Below are 18,246 nucleotides of genomic sequence, written 5' to 3' on the forward strand. Positions count from 1 at the left end.
GACAAAGATAGAGAACACAAGTAGGCAGAGCAGCAGGCAGAGTAAGAGGGAGAAACAGGCTCCCCTCTGAGGAAGGAGCCTGATGCAGGGTTTGATCCCAGCACCCTGGGATCATGACCTGAGCTAAAGGCAGCCGCTTAACCAACTGATACACACAGGCACCCCAATTTCTTTTTTTTAAAGATTTTATTTATTTTAGAGAAAGAGTGCTTGCATGAGCAGGGGGGAGGGGCAGAGGGGGAAGGACAGAGGCGGAGGGAGAGGGACAAGCAGACTCCATACAGAGCTCAGAGCCCGACACAGGGCTTGATTCCATGACCCTGAGATCATGACCTGAGCCGAAACCAAGAGTTGGATGCTCAACTGAGCACCACTCAGGTGCTCCTAGTTAATTTCTTATTAGATTTTGCATTTGTCCTACCAAGATGAAATGTTATTTTAAGAGAATATGAATTCCTTAATACACTGAGTGGGAATGGTTTAAGAATTTTTATTATTACATCATATTTATAAAATTAAGGATACGTATGTGGGTATGGTAGTGGCAGAAAGGCAGATTTTGCAAATTTAGTACATTTTTGACACTGGTAAGGTATATTTTCCCAAGACTAGGAGAGCTCTCAAAAATCACAAACTTCAGCAGGGCACCTAATTTTCCCACAAAACACAGTGAAATAGAACTAAAATATTTAAAGATCTTTTGTCTTCTTAATGGTTCCCTATAAATATAGGACTAAAGAAATTTGTAGGGTTATTTTCTGACTTAGAACCTTTATTTCCTTAGACCTCTTCGCTTTCATTACCAGTACTAGTGGTTGATTTTCTTTTAAGAATCTTCAAAAAAAATACAAATAAGTTTAAAAATAACCATGAAAATCATCACATTCTGGATGATGAATAGAAAATATCAAAACATATTAAGATGTTGGTCCATGAGGTTGGCTCTATTGACCCATGCTTGGAATACAGACCCACTTGATACACTAGCTTCAGAAGACTTATGATTTAAATGAAGCCGCTGATAAGAAATCACAATGAATCTTCAACTGTTAGAGTTACTGAAAAATACTAAAACTGAGAACGCAAAATCCACAGATGCGAAGGGTCTTTGGTATTATATTACCGATCTGTAGCAGGAAAGCAAAATGCAATCGTTTGCTCATCCCTTTATTGTTATAGCATATGTGAGATCATTGTGATAAGTGGTATAGAATTTTCCACATTGGATATTGTATGAGAAACTGCTCTGGAGCACCATAAATTAGATGTTTAGCCTTTTACCATATATCAGCTACCTGGTTGGTTCCTAATTTGTCCACAAATTCATAAATGCTCTGAAACCCTGATCCTTTCTCTTTAATCAATGTTGGTAACTCCAACCTCCAAGGGCAGAGGTAAAGATAAACTGAGCCAGAGTTATGAGGGGTCTTCAGAACCATGAAAATAACCCACCAAAATCAAGGTGTTATTATTCAATCAGGTACTGCTGGCTTCAAGTTCCCAGTTTTCCTCCTTAAGCAGAATAAAACCACATGGGAAGCATCAGTTTACTGAAATGGACATTGTATAAAGGGTTTAACTTACTTCTTTTACAAACCATTGACAAAAGGCAGGACTAATCCATTCTCTTGCATGAATACCACAGTCTATCCAGACAGCTCTTTTGTAAGTTCGTGATTTTCTGCCCAGCTGAAAACAAGAGTATTCACAGTAACCAACTCAGACTTTTGTTTTTAAATTCACTGATCAGCATACTTTAGTAAGATTTCAGTGTAGTTCTTCACTATAGTTTGAGTCATTAGATAACCCACAAAAAGATAAAGAAATTTCCTATCTATTTCAGAAGTCCAGGCCTGTTTATGCAGAAATAATAAATTTATTGCCTTAATTACAAATCAAATAACTGGAAAATAAACAAAAAAGGGCAATCCCTTAAATAGGTTTGCTTCTCCTTTTTAAGATTGATTTTATTTATTTATTTATTTATTTATTTATTTATTTATTTATTTATATTTATTTAGAGCATGTGTGTGAGCAGAGGGGCAGAGGGAGAGGGAGAGAGAGTATCCCAAGCAGATTCCATGTTGAGTGAGGAGCCCGATGCAGGGCTTGCTCTCATGACCCCAAGACCATGACCTAAGCTGAAATCAAGAGCTGGACGCTTAACTGGTTGAGCCACCCAGGTACCCCTAGTTTGCTTCTCCTTTAATGTAATATGTGATTGTGAAGTTAAATGCTAAATTCTCCTTCTTCCTAACCCCCTCCTCCAAGAGAATCGGAATCGCAAGGAATATTTCTTAAAGCAGTAACTATGTTTTTAAAATTTTTAAAAAGATTTTATTTAATTGAGAAAGAGAGAGAAAGAGCACAGGAGCAGGGGGAGGGGCAGAGGGAGAAGCAGACTCCCCGCTGAGCACAATGTGGGGCTCGATCCCAGGACCCTGGATCATGACCTGAGCTGAAGGTGGACACTTAACTGACTGAGCCACCCAGGCACCCTAGCAATAACTATGTTTTATTGGTAGACAAAATCAAATTTTATTACAACACAAAATGGGAAAGCAAAACAAATTGATTTGTAGAATCAAGTGACAGATTTTTCTTTATAATCTTATTATATCAATATTACTTAAATGTGGTTTCTAACTCAGTAACAAATAAGTAGCTATTAACATTATATTCATAGGGGACCTAGTTTTCATTCATTACTTCACTCAACTAATACTTCAGGAAATCCTTTTTGGACATTGTGCTTGACACTGGAGATTCAAAGATGAAAAGACAAGGAGTTTATATGCTAGTAGGGAGGGCAGACACAGGAGCAATCAATCATTGTGATGTGGACATGCATAAGTTGCTTAGGGAACATGGGGTGGTTTGTCTAATTTTCCCAGAGAATAAAAGAAGGCTTTTCAGGGGAGGAACACTTGAGTACTTGGGTAAGACCTGAAGCTTGCCCAGCAGACAAGTTGGAAGAAGGCATCTCAAGCCTGGAAGAGAATCTGGACACATCCTCTTTGAAGAACTGCTTTTGGGGTATGAGGAAGAAATGGCAGATGAAGATGGACACAGAGGCAGAGAACACATGAAATCCCTGGATCCTGTATAAAAGAGATAAGGCTTCATCATGTATTTCATGGGAGAGGGGTGTGTATGTGGGATAGAGAGACAGAGGCATGAGCCCAAGGTCACGCTGACAGTAGTGACGGATGAGAGTATGAGAGGGGAGAGGACAAGGACTTGAAATGAAGCTCCATACTGAGGCATTTATTGCAACAGTCCATGGAGAAGAGATCCAGAGATAAGTTAGGGCAAGAGTAGGGAAGACAAGAGAAGGAACTAGAACAGATCCCAAAGATATTTAGAAGAAAGAAATGTCAGTTCTTGGTGGTAGATTTAAAGGAAGTGGTAAAAATAAGAGGAATTTAGGATGACGTTCATGTTTCTTGACTGCAATCACAAAATGGTGCCATTCTGAGTCTGAAGTGCTTTTGTGAAAATTGAGATGAGAAGGTCAAGTAGGCAATGACATATGAATGTAAAGCTCCGGAGAGTGGACCTCAACTAAATAGAAAATTCTGGAATGATTGTTGAAATCATGGGATGGGTATGTCCATCTAGAGAGATTGGTAGAGGGAGAGCAAAGAGTCTGAGCAGAGAGTCCTGGGATGATCAGAAACCATGGGAAGGGCAGGGGGAGAGGAGCCACTGAATGAGACTGGAGGGTATGGTCAGAGAGATAGGAGGAGAACCAACTAGGAGTCATGGTTGGTTTTGGCAAGAGAAGTTTTAGAAGAGCCATGAGGGCAAAGGCCAGTGAGTCAAGGTCTGAATGGGAGGTAAGGAAATAGAAACAGTGATATAGGGAAATCTTTTCAGATGTTGGGCTGAGAAGGGATAGAGAGCTCTGGGTCAGTAGCTAGGAGACAATGCAGAGTCAAGGGCTGGGAAGGGTGTATACTTCTTACACATTTATGTAGTTTTGCATTGGTTCACCTTAAGTAGCACCAGCTCACAAATAATTTTGAATGCCATTATTTTTAAGTGCACCAATAACTCTGAATGTGTTACAAACAGCATTCCCTGGAATACTCAATGGCAAAAATTAAATATGGCCCAAAAACCTAAGGGAAATATTTTTCTTAAATTATCAGATGATGTTAAATATGAGATGCTGTGAAAGACCATTTCATTTTTTCCCCCATAAGTCAAGCTTGAAAAAGATGAATGTTTACTAAATATTTTGTTAATAATTTATTTTTACCTTTAAAACATAAAGAGGCCTTCCCTCATACGATTTTCCAATAGAGAACACGTGAATGAGACCTGGATGAGTTTTATTTAGATGATACATCCAATTTTGAATCTAAAAGCAAAAAAATAAAAACCATGTCAGACTCTCCCAATTATGGAGCTTTCAGAGAACAAAAGGTAACAAAAGGCAAAAATAGGTCTCAGAGCTCAAAGAGCATACATGAGTATAAACTGAACAAAAATCAGTTTTGTATTTTTAATTTTCCTTAAGATACTTAAAATTATATTTTATTTTCTGTCTTTACAAATAGTAGCTTCATGTCTTTATATTGTTCCCTTTTTAATGCATACCTTCCACTACCGTTTATCATTAGTATCTTGATGGCAGAGCTTTATAGAAAATTAATCAATGTGTTCTGGGTCTTTTTGAAAATAAAAATTTATTTCCATTTCCCCCCCCAAGTATTTATAAGAGGAAAAGAAATCAGTTTCATGAAAACCATGCGAACTACTTGAAAGTGTCTATTAAAGTCCCATATATTGTAATTTGGCACTGAACAGAAGATTCTAAGAAAAAGGCATTGTCTTCTGCATTTAAAGGTTATTTAAGTCACACGTCAGAAGGCATACTCTGAATAATTTCCCCCATAATGGTGATACATTTGTATTGATCCAGTCACACACACTTATCTGTCATCAGATGAAGGTATATTTGAGATGGATGAATAAGGCACTTAGAAATATGGATGACATTTCTGACTTAAAAGCCTTACAAGAAGTAAGGAAGTCACAGAAAAGTGTCCCTTTAATCCATGATGTGCAAAAGAGTCTGTGCTGAAAAAAATAGATTTTGAGAAGTACCCATGCTTTCTTTTCTTATTTAGTCCAATGAGCAGCATATATATATATATATATATATATATACACACACACACACATATATAGTATATGTATATATATATCTTAAGTGTATGTATGTATGTATATGTATGTACATATCTATAGATATATTTAAAAAATTTTTTTCTAGTGCATTTTATAGCACTTTCATGTGCCAAACTATCTAAAACCTTTCCATTGCTTTTAATTTCAAGCTTCTAAAACATATGTTGGAACATGAAATATATGAAAATAATTTTGAAAAGAAAGTCATTATCAAGAGAATCAAATATTCTCCTTAGAATATAACAGGAAAAATGAAGGGGGGGGAATCAGAGAGGAATACAAACCATGAGAGACTATGGGCTCCGGGAATCAAACTGAGGGTTTTAGAGGGGAGGGGGGTGGGGTGATGAGTGACCCCGGTGATGGGTATTAAGGAGGGTCCGTATTGCATGGAGCACTGGGTGTTATATGCAAACAATGAATCACGGAACACTACATCAAAAACTAATTATGTACTGTATGGTGACTAACATAATAAAAAAGATTACTAAAAGAAATTAAAAAATGAAACTCAGAGTAGAATGGTGGTTGCCAGGGGATAAAAAGGTGGAGGAATAGGGAGATGTTGGTCAAAGGGTACAAACTTTCAATTATGAGATGAATGAATTCTGGGGATGTAATGTATAACATGGTGACAATAGTCAGTAATACTCTATTATACACTTGAAATTTGCTAAGACAGTAGATATTAGTGTTCTCATAATACACTAAAAAATTGTAACTATGTGAGGTGATGGATGTGTTCATTAGCTTTATTGTGGTCATCATTTCACAATGTATACGTATCTCAAATCAAGCTGTACACCTTAAACACATACAAATTTATTTGTCAATAAAACTGGGAAAAGAAAAAAAAAGAATATAACAGGATCACATTAATTCTATGCCTGACATTCCTTTGCTCAATTCAGGGGAAGCATGGAAAATCTATGTACTGGGGCGCCTGGGTGGCTCAGTTGGTTAAGCGACTGCCTTCGGCTCAGGTCATGGTCCTGGAGTCCCTGGATCGAGTCCCGCATCGGGCTCCCTGCTCGGCAGCAAGCTTGCTTCTTCCTCTGACCCTCCCCCCTCTCATGTGCTCGCGCTCTCTCTCTCTCTCTCATTCTGTCTCAAATAAATAAATAAAATCTTTAAAAAAAAAAAAAAAAAGAAGAAAATCTATGTACTTATTCATTTATTCATTCAACTACCTACTTTGGAGGTTTCTATTTGCTTGCCACTGGGGATTTAGTGGTGAACAAGAAAGAAACGGCCTGCCCTCATGGAACTTGCAGCTTATGAGGAGAGAAAAGCATTAATCAAAGGATCCTACAATTACATACATAAAAACTATGATAGATATCATATCCATGTGCTGTGGGTACATGTAACATGCTGGGGTTGGAGATGGGGAGTTCTAATTTCGTCTTCGAGAGTAGAGACAGCCATCTTCTTGCTTGAGCTCAGATTCAAAGAGTAACTAGCTATTGTCCAGGGTGGCCAGTAAAGGATGTGGTGGTAGGAATGAGGTTGTTGTAGAATAAATAATAGGAAGAATAAGTAACAACATATGAAAAGGTCCTGAGGTTCCACAAATAGGGCTTGGCCTTTGGGAGGTCTCAACTTGTGCAGAGGCTGTGGGGCAAGCATCAACGTTCACTCCACCCCTCATCCAAATCACTGCCCTTGAACTCTGACTAGATCTACCTTCCGTGGATTTTTAGTTAAGGTTTTCACAACTGCAATTATAGCCACATTACCTCACTTTTCCGTTGCCCTTCCCACGTCCTTTGTAGGGGTGGGTTGCATAAAGGAAATGAAATTCAAATTATTTCACTACTTCTTATAAAGGCTTATTAATGGAAGAGATGATGAACTGAGGTGGCTAGGCAATATAAGAGCTTTATGTATTCTTCATATGGCTCCTGCCTCTGTCTTTATGCTTTTCTCCCAACCATTAGACCTAAACGATAAAGATGCATTTGTTAAAAAAACAATGAAAGCTCCTCTGATTACATACTTCTTCTAAAGAGTGATAAACTTCATAATTATATCCAGACAGGTATCTTCGATTTCTTTGGGGTCGCAAACTGCTTGTCTTTTCCAGTGTGTACTGAAGATCTTCTATGAGGATCCTGGATTTGAAATGATAGACATGATGCAAATTGAATGGAGAGCACATAAAAATCAAGCAATTTGAAAAGAAAATTATGCATCTATGAAAAAGAGGATAGCAAATATTGACATTTCTAAAAATACCAAATGTTGGGAACATGTTCTCTTTTGGGAAATAAAAACTGTTAAATTGGGTAATGAATATAAATGTAAAATTATAGGCAGATGTTCTCAAATAATAAGAATTACTACCACTGATTGAACAGCTACAAGAACTGAATGATGGGTATGAGCATTTACATTTATTGAGTACCTATTTAGGCATGATGCTATGTATTTTATGTACATGAGCTTAGTTAATAAACCTACGAGGTAGATTTTTTTAATACCTTCATTTTACAAACGGGGAAAATGAGCCCCCAAAAGGGTTAAGAACCTGCCAACATCACTCTGCTAGTGAGTATAGAGCCAGAATTTGGACTCGGAATGTGAACCTGAATTCTAGTCTTTAGACTCTAAGTCCAGTGTGACATTATGAACACCAAAACAAGACAACACACACACAAAAAAGTTGGGGTTAAAAAAATGTTTAAATGTTTACAAAATTGAGCTGTGGTATACTGCTTTTGCATTATTAAAAAAGTTGGGTTTAAAAAAATGTTTAAATGTTTACAAAATTGAGCTGTGGTATACTGCTTTTGCATTATTTCCAAAGTGGACAGACCTTCTAAATATAAACAAGTGCAACTTGTTTCCACTCAAGGTAAGAGCAATTCCCCACATTTATCACCAGAAAGTTATGAAGCTCTGATGCTGATACATCTGTTTTTTTTTGCAGCTCCTGATAGAACAACCATCATTCCCTTTAGAAAAACAATATTTCCCCAGGAATTTCAGTACAAAAAACTATGCCTCTTAATTGATTAGATTCTTTATCATGTATCATTATCAATTGATAAATGACAACATATTACCAATCACATCATGAAATGACCATTCAGAGGATTGTCAAATAATTCTAATGGAGAATTGCTCCTACAATGAATTTATCTTAATATTTTCTAGTTAAGTTTGCTAGTGTTTTCACCAAAGTAGGAAAATTATAAATTTTTTCAGTTTCAAGTTGTACAGGATCATTCTAGTTGGATATTAGCTTCTTTGATGAATAAACTCTTAAGCTTTTCAGTCTTCTTTTAAAGTCTCCAAGTACCCTAAGTAGAACTAGTTTTTGGATTCCCTAGTACTTGCCCATCCATTTAGGCCAATGATTCTTAAGCTGCATTGCTTTAAAGTCACCTGTGAGCTTTAAAAAATATGTCACACTGGGGCACCTGACTGGCTCGGTTGGAAGAGTGTGTGTCTCTTGATCTTGGGGTTGTGAGCTGGAGCACTACGTTGGGTGTGGAGATTAAAAATAAACAAACAAACTTAAAAAAATATGCCACACTGGGCCCTACATAGACGAGAATATCTATGAATAGTTATCAGCTCACCAAAAGTGATTTTAATATACTATCAGGATCAAATTTAGGCTAATGATCTGGAAGCCACTAATTTAGGCTAATTAAATCTGGAAACTCACTGGTATCATTCCTCTCAAGTTCCATATTAAATACAGACGCAGAGTAGAATATGCCTGACCCTTGTTTCCTTTTTCCTCTCTTGAGTGTCTGTGCTGGATATGGTCAACTGCCTACTCTCCTTATGGACTTCCTGTACCGCAGGGGCTGGGAAGCTGAAAACTACTTTTTCTTGACTCTCTTGCAACCTTGATTCTGGGTACAGATTTGGAAACGCTGGCAAGATAGGAAGTTAAGAATGAGGCAGAGGCCATCTCCTGCTGTTGCTGCGGCCATGTCAAGGTCACAGAGACGTGACTGTTGAGAGGCAGTTGGGGTTGCCGGACTCAGCACTCCAGTGTCTAGTCACCAGCTTTACAGCCCAAGAGGCAGTTATGGTAACAACAGCGGTGGCTGGAATAGCACAGCAATAGCTTCTGGACCTCTGGGCCATCCCGTGAGGGAGAAGTAAATTCTACTGCATTAAAGCTACTGTGTTTGGGGATCTGTTATGGGTTGAACTGTGGTCCCCCAATTCATATGTTGAAGCCCTAACCCCCAGCACCTCAGAATGTGACCTTATTTGGAACTAGGATTGTTGCAGATGTAATTAAACTGAGGTCACCAGGATGTACTCTCATCCAATATGACTGGTGTCCTAGAGGAAATTCAGTTTGGGAAGATGAAAAAGTTCTAGAGATGCATGGTGCTGATGGTTATGTAATATGAATGTACTTTATGTCACTGAATTGTATATTTAAAATGGTTAAAATGGTACATTTTATGTTGCATATATTGGGGAAATCAGGACACAAAGACACAGAGGGAAGATATGAAGAGGAAAAGATGGCCGTCCCATCTACAAACCCAGGAGACAGGGCTGGGACAGATCCTTCCCTTGCAGCCCTCCGAAGGAACCAGCTCTGCCTACACCTTGATTTCAGTCTTATAGCCTCCAGAATCATGAGACAATAAATTTTTGCTTTTTAAGCCAGCCAGTCTGGTGGTATTTGTTATGATAGCCCTAGCAAACTAATACAGGTCTCTGTTCAATAACTAGACTGTATTTTAATACAGGCCCTAAAAGACCAATCTGAAAATTAAAATAATTGTGGTGTGGCAGTGCTAGCCCCATTTTCCTTGTCAAGTAGTCAACACCAGCAGATTGATGAGAAGGAGCCCCAAATAGCATTTGTAAGTTTTATATTTTCTTAGTCCTTTATGGCTGATTATTATTCCTACCCTAGTTGCATATACTCCTAGGATAGTGACTAGAGCTATTGAGAAATTTCCAAGTGATGTCAACACCCAGTATAAAACCACCTCCCAAAGCTTCCAGGGTGGGTGAGGGGGGGCTCAAAATTTGAAATTCCACTGCCAATTTTTACAGGTATTTAATTTATAAAATGATTGAATTTTTTATAACAATGAGTCATCTCATCTGTCATGTCATTGAGAGGGGCTGATTACCTAGGGGCCAGACACATGGGGTCACATTATCTCTGCCTTAAAGATGACTACAGCTATATATTACATATAGTTGTATAGAATTAATGATAATCTTTTGAAAATACCCCACGCTACAATAATAAAAGTCAATTAAAATGATCTCTACCTACTGTCCTGTGGAATTTAATTGACTCTTATGTATTATTGTCCTGAGACTAACAAAATGAATAATTCTAAATGATTGTCCTCCGTGAGGAGACAACTGATTTAAGACATTCACTTTTTTAGATTCCATTCTCTGTGACATAAAGTGTGATATTTTGTTCTATATCAGTTCCACATGACCTATATTTAACGGCAGGAAATAGAGACTTGTTAAAATAACTGGTATATCCCCTTCTACTGAATTATAATTAATGAAGCATGTGAGTTGTTGCTGAGCACCTATAGATATAATTACCAAGCTCCTTCCTTCCAGGCATTCAGAGAATCAAAGCACGCCTTCAGAGTTATAGTGATGACTAAAATGTGTTCAATATGAACAATAGTTTTATGCACAGCTGTGACTCTAGCCTGTTCTAGAAGCAGAGATAAAATACCTTTGTGCAAAAAGCATATCAGTACCTTAGAAGGCTGTAATTATCTTTCTGGCAGGGAAGTATTTGTGTGGACCAGGGAGGAATGTCTTTGCTACTTTGTACCCTGTGGCTCAGCCTTCCAGAGACTAAGGCTTTTACCATTGACTGACAGAGCCATGAGCCCATCCCAGGCCTTACCAGACATCATCAGGGATCTTCCTGCCAGTTTTAACAGTACAACCGTTTGCCAAAAAGTTGGAGCAATTGAGGTTAGCCACTTACCTCTCAGCCCTGAAATGGTTTCCAAATGATAGGTATGTCACTCCTTCCCACATCATCAGTTCACTACACTGCATTTCTCCCCCAGAGCCTGCACTGACTCTTCATCACTCCACCACTTCCTTTTCCCTTGTGCCTGCTGGAAGCTTGCTTTCACTGTAAATAAACTTCCTACATTCTCATCTCTTCAGAGAACTCTCTCTTCTCATATTCTTGCCCTGACAGAAATTGGATTTTCTCAAGGACAGATTCTTTTGTGGCTTTCTCTTCTGCCACTCTATCATGGGACCAGAAGGAAAAGAGGTCAGCATTCTCCTGAACCCCCATTTCTCTTTCCCCATCAATCTACTTCTAGAAAATCTCATTTGGCCTATGGCATCATGCCATTCCTTGTTTCTTTCCTCTAACTCCTGGGTACTCTCTGAAATCACTCTCCCACGGGCACATTCTGTCTCTTTATCTCTAATCTTGCCATCAGCCAAGGAGATTCATAACTGCTGTGTTGATTCTCTGGTGATTTAGTCCATCCATTCTTGACCACATCAGTCTCGGTGATTTATACGCCACTTTGGCCAAATCCTCCATGACTATCCCCTGACTCTTGTCACCAGCCATAAATGTTCTATACCAGGACTCTTAATCTCAGCCTACAAACTTTGTCAAAAATTTCTTCCTTCCGTTTCCTTGTTGCCCTCAGTCATGCCATATCTGCTTTCAATATAAAGATCCTTATCCCCTTCTTGATTCTTCCATTTGACTCCATCATTCCTCCTAGACTGTTCTCCTTTCCTATCCAGACTTGACACCATGGATGAATACTTGAGCTAGTATTTCATTAGGAACTTCAACTTCCCTGCCATCCTGACCTTTCCGTGGTCCTAACCCAACAAAACCTCAACTGTGTATGAGCACTAAATCTTCCTTCTTTTCAACAACCACTTTTATTTGTTCTTACCCCAGTTTCTCTCTTGGTAACTTTCTTCAGTCCCTGTTTCTTCCCTTTCAGTAGATAATTTTGCTTCCTCTTCCATATAGAAAATTTAGCCATTAGTTATGATTTCTTTTAAGTTGTTGACTCTCCTCTTTATAATCTTAACTAGACTCACATTTACCTCTTCAGGCATACTGGATGAGGTATCCTTCCTAGTGCTCAAACCCTTTCCTCCATTGATGCATTCTACCCTGTACCATCAATGTCTCATTCCCTAATTTGTTCCTCCCCTCAGCCTACAGACATACCAAAATTGCCTCTTACCCCTTAAAATCCCAAATTTCAAGCAGTCATTGATTCCGCATCTCCTCGTAGTCATTCCTTATTCTCTGCCTCTCTCCTTATTTTAATTTCTAAGAGCAGTAGTCTGCTCTGCTTCTCCCTGTTCTCACCTCCTATTCACTTCTGTCTTCCTCTGTCTTCTGCTCCTGACAATCTAATCCCACATCCCACCATGAGAGTTAGCAACACGATTTACATTGCTAAGTCCAAAGGAAACTGGTCAGTCCTTTTTCTTGCTGGATATTACTGTACACTTGGCCCCACTAATATTCTCCCTCTTGAAAGTCTCTCATTTCTTCTTTGACTTCCGTGACTATCTTCTGCTTGCTCCACTCTTACTACGTAAGTATTCCTTAAAAAAAAACACAAACAACCCAAACCAAATACCTCAAGATATCCAAATCTATTTGGATCTATCTACTCCATTGCCCAAGCTAGAAGATTTGCGACTGCCCTTGATTTCTTCCTCCCCACATCCAACCACGTGCAGGGTCCAGGTGGTTTTGCCGATTGAATATTTTTTTGAGTACTCTCCTGGTCACACTACTCTGGTCCTGACTCAAGGCCTCACAACCTCTTTCTTGGACTATTATTGTAGTCTCCTACTGCTCCTCCACCCCGCTTACACCTGGTTCCCTTGCTTATATCCTCCAAGTGTGCAGCACCACACTCGTCTGAGCTCCTAGCCCTGTACACATCAGACTCCCCACAACCTGGTCTTCCCTCAACCTCTCCAGCATCTTTTATTTCGACTCCCTGTGCTTGTACAATAATAACACTCAACCACTTCAGTTCCCTCAACAGGTATTGTGCTGCTTCTTCCCTTTGCTTGCACTGTCCCCTCTGCCTGCAAGTCCCGAGCCTCATCCTGTGCTTGGTTTTCATTGCTCCTGCAGAAGGCTTTGTCTGCTCTTGCATTCTTACCCACTGCTCTCCTTTCCTCACACAGAGAAGATCTTCTGTGTTTACACTGACCACCGAGTGGTAATGGTGAAATGATCTGCCAGTGTGGTTCTCCCCTCCCCATTACACTAATAAGCTCATTAAAGGTGAATATAACTGTGTTACATTCGTGTCTGTTTTTGCAGTTTGAAACACAGTACCCGAAACCCTGTTATAGGCACCAGTAAATAACCTGAATACAGCTCTCATTCAGTTCAGTTTAGTACTAATAAATTAAGCAAGTGAAAAAGAATGCTTACTTGTACTGGATGTTGGCTTCCTGTAAGAACGCTAACAGGGCTTGGGAACCATTTTGGGGAATATGGACATCAGTAACTGCTCCTTTTGAGACATAGGAGATACTGCTGGGCTGCCACAGGTCCACCTGTAGTGCAGGAACCAACCTATAATTCATATTCCGTGCAGGTGGGGAAAGATCCATGTCACAATGTGAAACATGTCACCTTGTTTATATTCAGAAACACCAAACACATTTTGGATTTAGACTCAATGCTTTCATCAGCAGGGTAAAACTCTTATTTGATTTTGAATTAGGTCTCCAAATTATATCCTATCCATAACAGAATTTGATCATAATTTACAAGTAACAGTTTAAAGACCAATATACATTAAAGCCACAAGGTAAAAATTAGATAAATAGTTTTAAGTATGACTTTGATATTCTTAAAAATTATTATACAAATACTTGAATAAGAGAAAGGAGGATATAAATTCCCTTTTACTTTACTACACAACCGAACTGTGGTAGCTTGGCAACGTGTGGTAACTTTAAGCAGAACACTCGCCAGGTATCTCCTCCTTCCCCAACACATGCCTTTTACCAATTCTCACTCTGCCTTCACATGGCCGTAGAAACGTCCCTTTCTCAGGTTGGACTTTTCAGCTAGGGTTGTCTCCTTGTCAAGAGTTCTTGGAGCAACTTGTGCTTCTTTCATTCCCTAATTTCAGCTTATCAGAATGTAAGCTCCATTTGGTCACCACCTCATTCCAAGTGCCCAGAATGGTGCCTTGTGTCCATCAGCAGCTCACTGTTGCGTACGTGGAGACCCCATGTAATGTTCACTATCCGTTCACCTCATGTTCAGTGTTGTGCAGGAAAGCAGGAGCCAGCTGTGTCTATGCGTCTTACTGTAGTGTTCCCAGTGCCTTCACAACCAGTAGCTAGTGCTCTGCATTCACTGAAGGAATTACTGAACTCGGCTGGGAGGGAAGAGAGCCCTCTCTTCTGTACAAGCCTACAGCTACAATTTTCGATTAGGCCCACTTTGCCTTTACAGTTGTGTAAGTCTCTGTGTTTGGGACTCTTCTCTTCCTGCATTTCCAGCCTTAGTCTGTTACAGGGCCTTGGTCTCTGATCTGATAAGATTCAGTTACTTGATCCTCACTTAGGTGTCAGGGTCTGCATTCTGTTAGGGAACTCGAGAAGACCAAAAATACTTTGTGACTCAAGGAAATAACACCTCTGGTGGTATAATTTAATCTTGAACAGGGTAGAGAAGCATTTGTTTTGGGGACAAAGAGTCTACCTGTTTTTTTTTTTTCAAGCAGCTGACTCCTCCTCTAAGTTGCAGGGGCTAATCTGACTCAGCTAATGTGCTAGTCCAACAATAATAGAAAAACAGAAGTGTGGGGCTGGAAGGGATGCTGAGAGGTCATTTGAGCCATCTGTCAGCCCTTGGGCAAGGATACATGTAGGACTGAACAAACCTGTCCCCAGTAGATGTATCCAAACCACCTCTTGTAAGTCTCCAAAAGAGGAGAGTCGACAACATCCTCATGTAACTCATATCCACATTTAAGAAGACTGCAGATGTTTTTCCTGATCCCTTACACTGCAGCACAGCTTCATTTTTTCTTGTTCCATTTTTCAGTAAGGGATGGCTGGTTTCTTGCCTCTGTTAGATAAAGTACATTGGTATCTTTCACTTTTCTCTACTCCCTCATTAGGTTTTCTGATCCTTTAATCATCTTTGAGACCTGCCTCTAGACACATTACAGAGAGAGTTTTTTGATATTAAGGTTTGCTGCCATCCCTTAATGCCAGTGGAGATGAGGATGTAGTGCTGTATTTGGAGGGTAGAGAGCCATAAGAGCCTCAAATGATATGAAGAGCCAGTCTGGAAATTAGTTTAGGTGTCATTTTCTAGGGTGCATGCTAAAATAAGAATCCTCATCCTGTAGAAGAGAGTAGCTTCCCTGTAGGGAGGTTCCATGGGAGTGACATACCTCACAGCCTGACCTGGAGAGGGCTTCCTAGGAAACAGGCCATCAGACTAAGCAGTTGGTCTATAGGAAACTAACAAAAATAATTTACAAAATCGGGAATTGTATTCTGTTGTGATATTAGGAAAGTAAGTTAAAATGAATTATCAACTTTTCTTAGGTAAAATTTTGGGGAAAGGGTACTTGGATACATAATATGGGTATTTCAGTCTGGGTGGCAGGCACAGGCCTGTATCAAGATATAGGGGACAGTAATACTCATGTGAGATTTGTAAAGTGCCCCTACTTTATAGGTATTTCTGATCTTTTCAATAATGACTCCAGGTAGGAGTTAATGGTAGATATGTTTAAAGAATGAGGGCGCCTGGATGGCTCAGTCCATTAAATGTCTGCCTTCAGTTCAGGTTTTAGGTCATGATCCCGGGGTCCTGGGATCCAGTCCCACATCGGGCTCCCTGATCAGCGGGGAGCCTGCTTCTTCCTTTACCCCTCCCTCCTGCTTGTGACCTCTCTCTCTCTCAAATAAATAAATAAAATTTTTAAAAAAAAATAAAGAATGAGGGGCACCTGGGTGGCTCAGTCGGTTAAGTGTCTGCCTTTGGCTCAGGTCACGATCCCAGGGTCCTGAGATGGAGCCCTGAGTCGGGCTCTCTGCTGAGCAGGGAGCCTGCTTCTCCCTCTCTTTCTGCTGCTCCCCCTGCTTGTGCTCTCTCTCTCAAATAAATAAAATCTTAAAAAAAAATAAAGAATGGAAGACTCAGATTCATAGCGCAAAGTCAGATTTCCAAGAATGCACAGCACCAAAATGGTAACACAGGATGTGCCTAACTCTAGTGCCCATATTTATTGCCTGGGTAAGTGTCTTTAGGATCTTCTGAGAAAATAAGCAACTTCCAACTTCTTGACTTAGTGTTTGAGGAGGTCTGGTTGGCAGGTCTCACATTCTGGTTCTTTCCTGTCAGGGGCTATTCACCCTATAAATTAATATGCAGGTATTTCAAAGTTTATATCAGCCCACTCTGGTCTGGTTACCATCATTTCCTTCGGGCCTGATCACATCTGGATGAGGTGATAAACTATCTTTGAATGGCAAAGCTCGGTGACACTTTATGATGCTGACAACAAAGGATCAGTAACCTTGTCAGGATGGTCTCAGGTTGTGTGCCAACTACTGCAGGTCTTTGCTGTAAACAGCCATCTGATATTCCAGGGAAAGGAGGCTCCTTTCCAGAAACTTCCGGCCATGGAAGCTGGTGGTTGTTCCCATGTTTTCCTTTCCTCAGAATGATTACCAGTCCCATGCAGGCAGATCTATTTAAGAGGTGGAGGCAATATAGAAGCACCCGGGTGACTCAGTCGGTTAAGTGTCTGACTCTTGATTTCGGCTCTCAGGTCTTGATCTCAGGGTTGTGAGTTCAAGCCCCACACTGAACTCCATGCTAGCCGTGGAGCCTAGTTAAAAAAAAAAAATAGAGGTGGAGGCAATTTCGTGCATGGTCAAGAGCATGAACTTTGGAATCTGAAGGCCCTGAGCTGGAATGCTAGCTCTGGTAGTATTGGCTGTGTGACTTGAGGGGAGGTTTTAACATTTCTGAGCCTCAAATTCCTCATCTGTACTGTGAAGATAATTAAAAAACCTACCTACAGACTTCTCTGTAGGATGAGTTGGAAAAATAGAAGTAAAACACACAGCAGAGAGTCTGGCACATAGTGAGATCTTAAATATTAGCTATTTGTTTTTTTTCTTCTTCTTTTTGAAAAGCATATAAAAAAAAGCTGGAAGCAGTAAAGATAAAGTTCTACTTTGAGTGTTTCTGAGTAAAATGAAGACTATGATTAGATGATGCCCTTATTCAGACATTAAAACCTATAGACAGCTTTAAGGAGGAGAGGAACCAATAAATAAACCAAGAATATGAGCAAAGCTGGAATGTTTCCTAACACAAAGCCAAACAGCTGGATTTGAAGGCACTGTAGCCTGCTGGCTAATTCCCTGACTTCCTACGATTAAATTCAGGCTCTCCACCGATAGCATCTGTGTGATATAGGGTGAATTGCTTCATCTCTTTGGGCCTCACTTTCTTCATCTGTAAAATGAAGGTGATAATTACACTTCCTGGTTGTTATTTTTATGGGATTATAGAGACTATAGAAAATGCAGTCATTAAGAGCATAAATTTTGGAACTCAAGACAGGATGAGTTTGAATCCCAGTTTTGCTGCGTGTTAGCTGCGTCACTCTGGGGAACTTACTTTATTTCTCTGTGCTTGTTTCCTCACTTATAAAATGGAGTTATAAAAACTATATAGTTTATAGATTTGTTAGGCTTAAATTAATCAATACCTATAAAATGCTTTATTTTATTTTTTTAAGATTTTATTTATTTGAAAGAGAGAGAGAGAGAGAGATCACAAGCGGGGGTGGGGCTGTAGAGGGAGAAGCAGGCTCCCTGCCCCATCAGGGAGCCTGATGCGGGACTCGATCCCAGGACCCTGGGATCATGACTGGAGCCGAAGGCAGATGCTTAACCAACTGAGCCACCCAGGCGCCCCTATAAAATGCTTTCAACAGCACCTGGTGAACAGGGGTCATTCATTAAATGATAAATGATTCAAAATTCAAAAATAAT

At 39.7% G+C, this 18,246-nt stretch overlaps 1 protein-coding gene across 1 annotated transcript in view; it reads right to left on the reverse strand.

The window, feature by feature from the left end:
- The window catches only part of CPA6 (carboxypeptidase A6), a 343,928-nt gene that overhangs the window by 88,080 nt on the left and 237,602 nt on the right, over positions 1 to 18,246 (reverse strand). Inside the window, exons 3-6 of the mRNA XM_021688439.1 lie at positions 13,634 to 13,758; positions 7,199 to 7,313; positions 4,265 to 4,366; positions 1,585 to 1,689 (exon numbers count right to left, since the gene is read on the reverse strand). Of these exons, the coding sequence (XP_021544114.1) occupies positions 1,585 to 1,689; positions 4,265 to 4,366; positions 7,199 to 7,313; positions 13,634 to 13,758 (447 nt within the window). The remainder of the gene's footprint in view (positions 1 to 1,584; positions 1,690 to 4,264; positions 4,367 to 7,198; positions 7,314 to 13,633; positions 13,759 to 18,246) is intronic.

This window comes from Neomonachus schauinslandi, chromosome 4 (assembly GCF_002201575.2).
Source record: "Neomonachus schauinslandi chromosome 4, ASM220157v2, whole genome shotgun sequence".
Classification (NCBI taxonomy): Eukaryota; Metazoa; Chordata; class Mammalia; order Carnivora; family Phocidae; genus Neomonachus; species Neomonachus schauinslandi.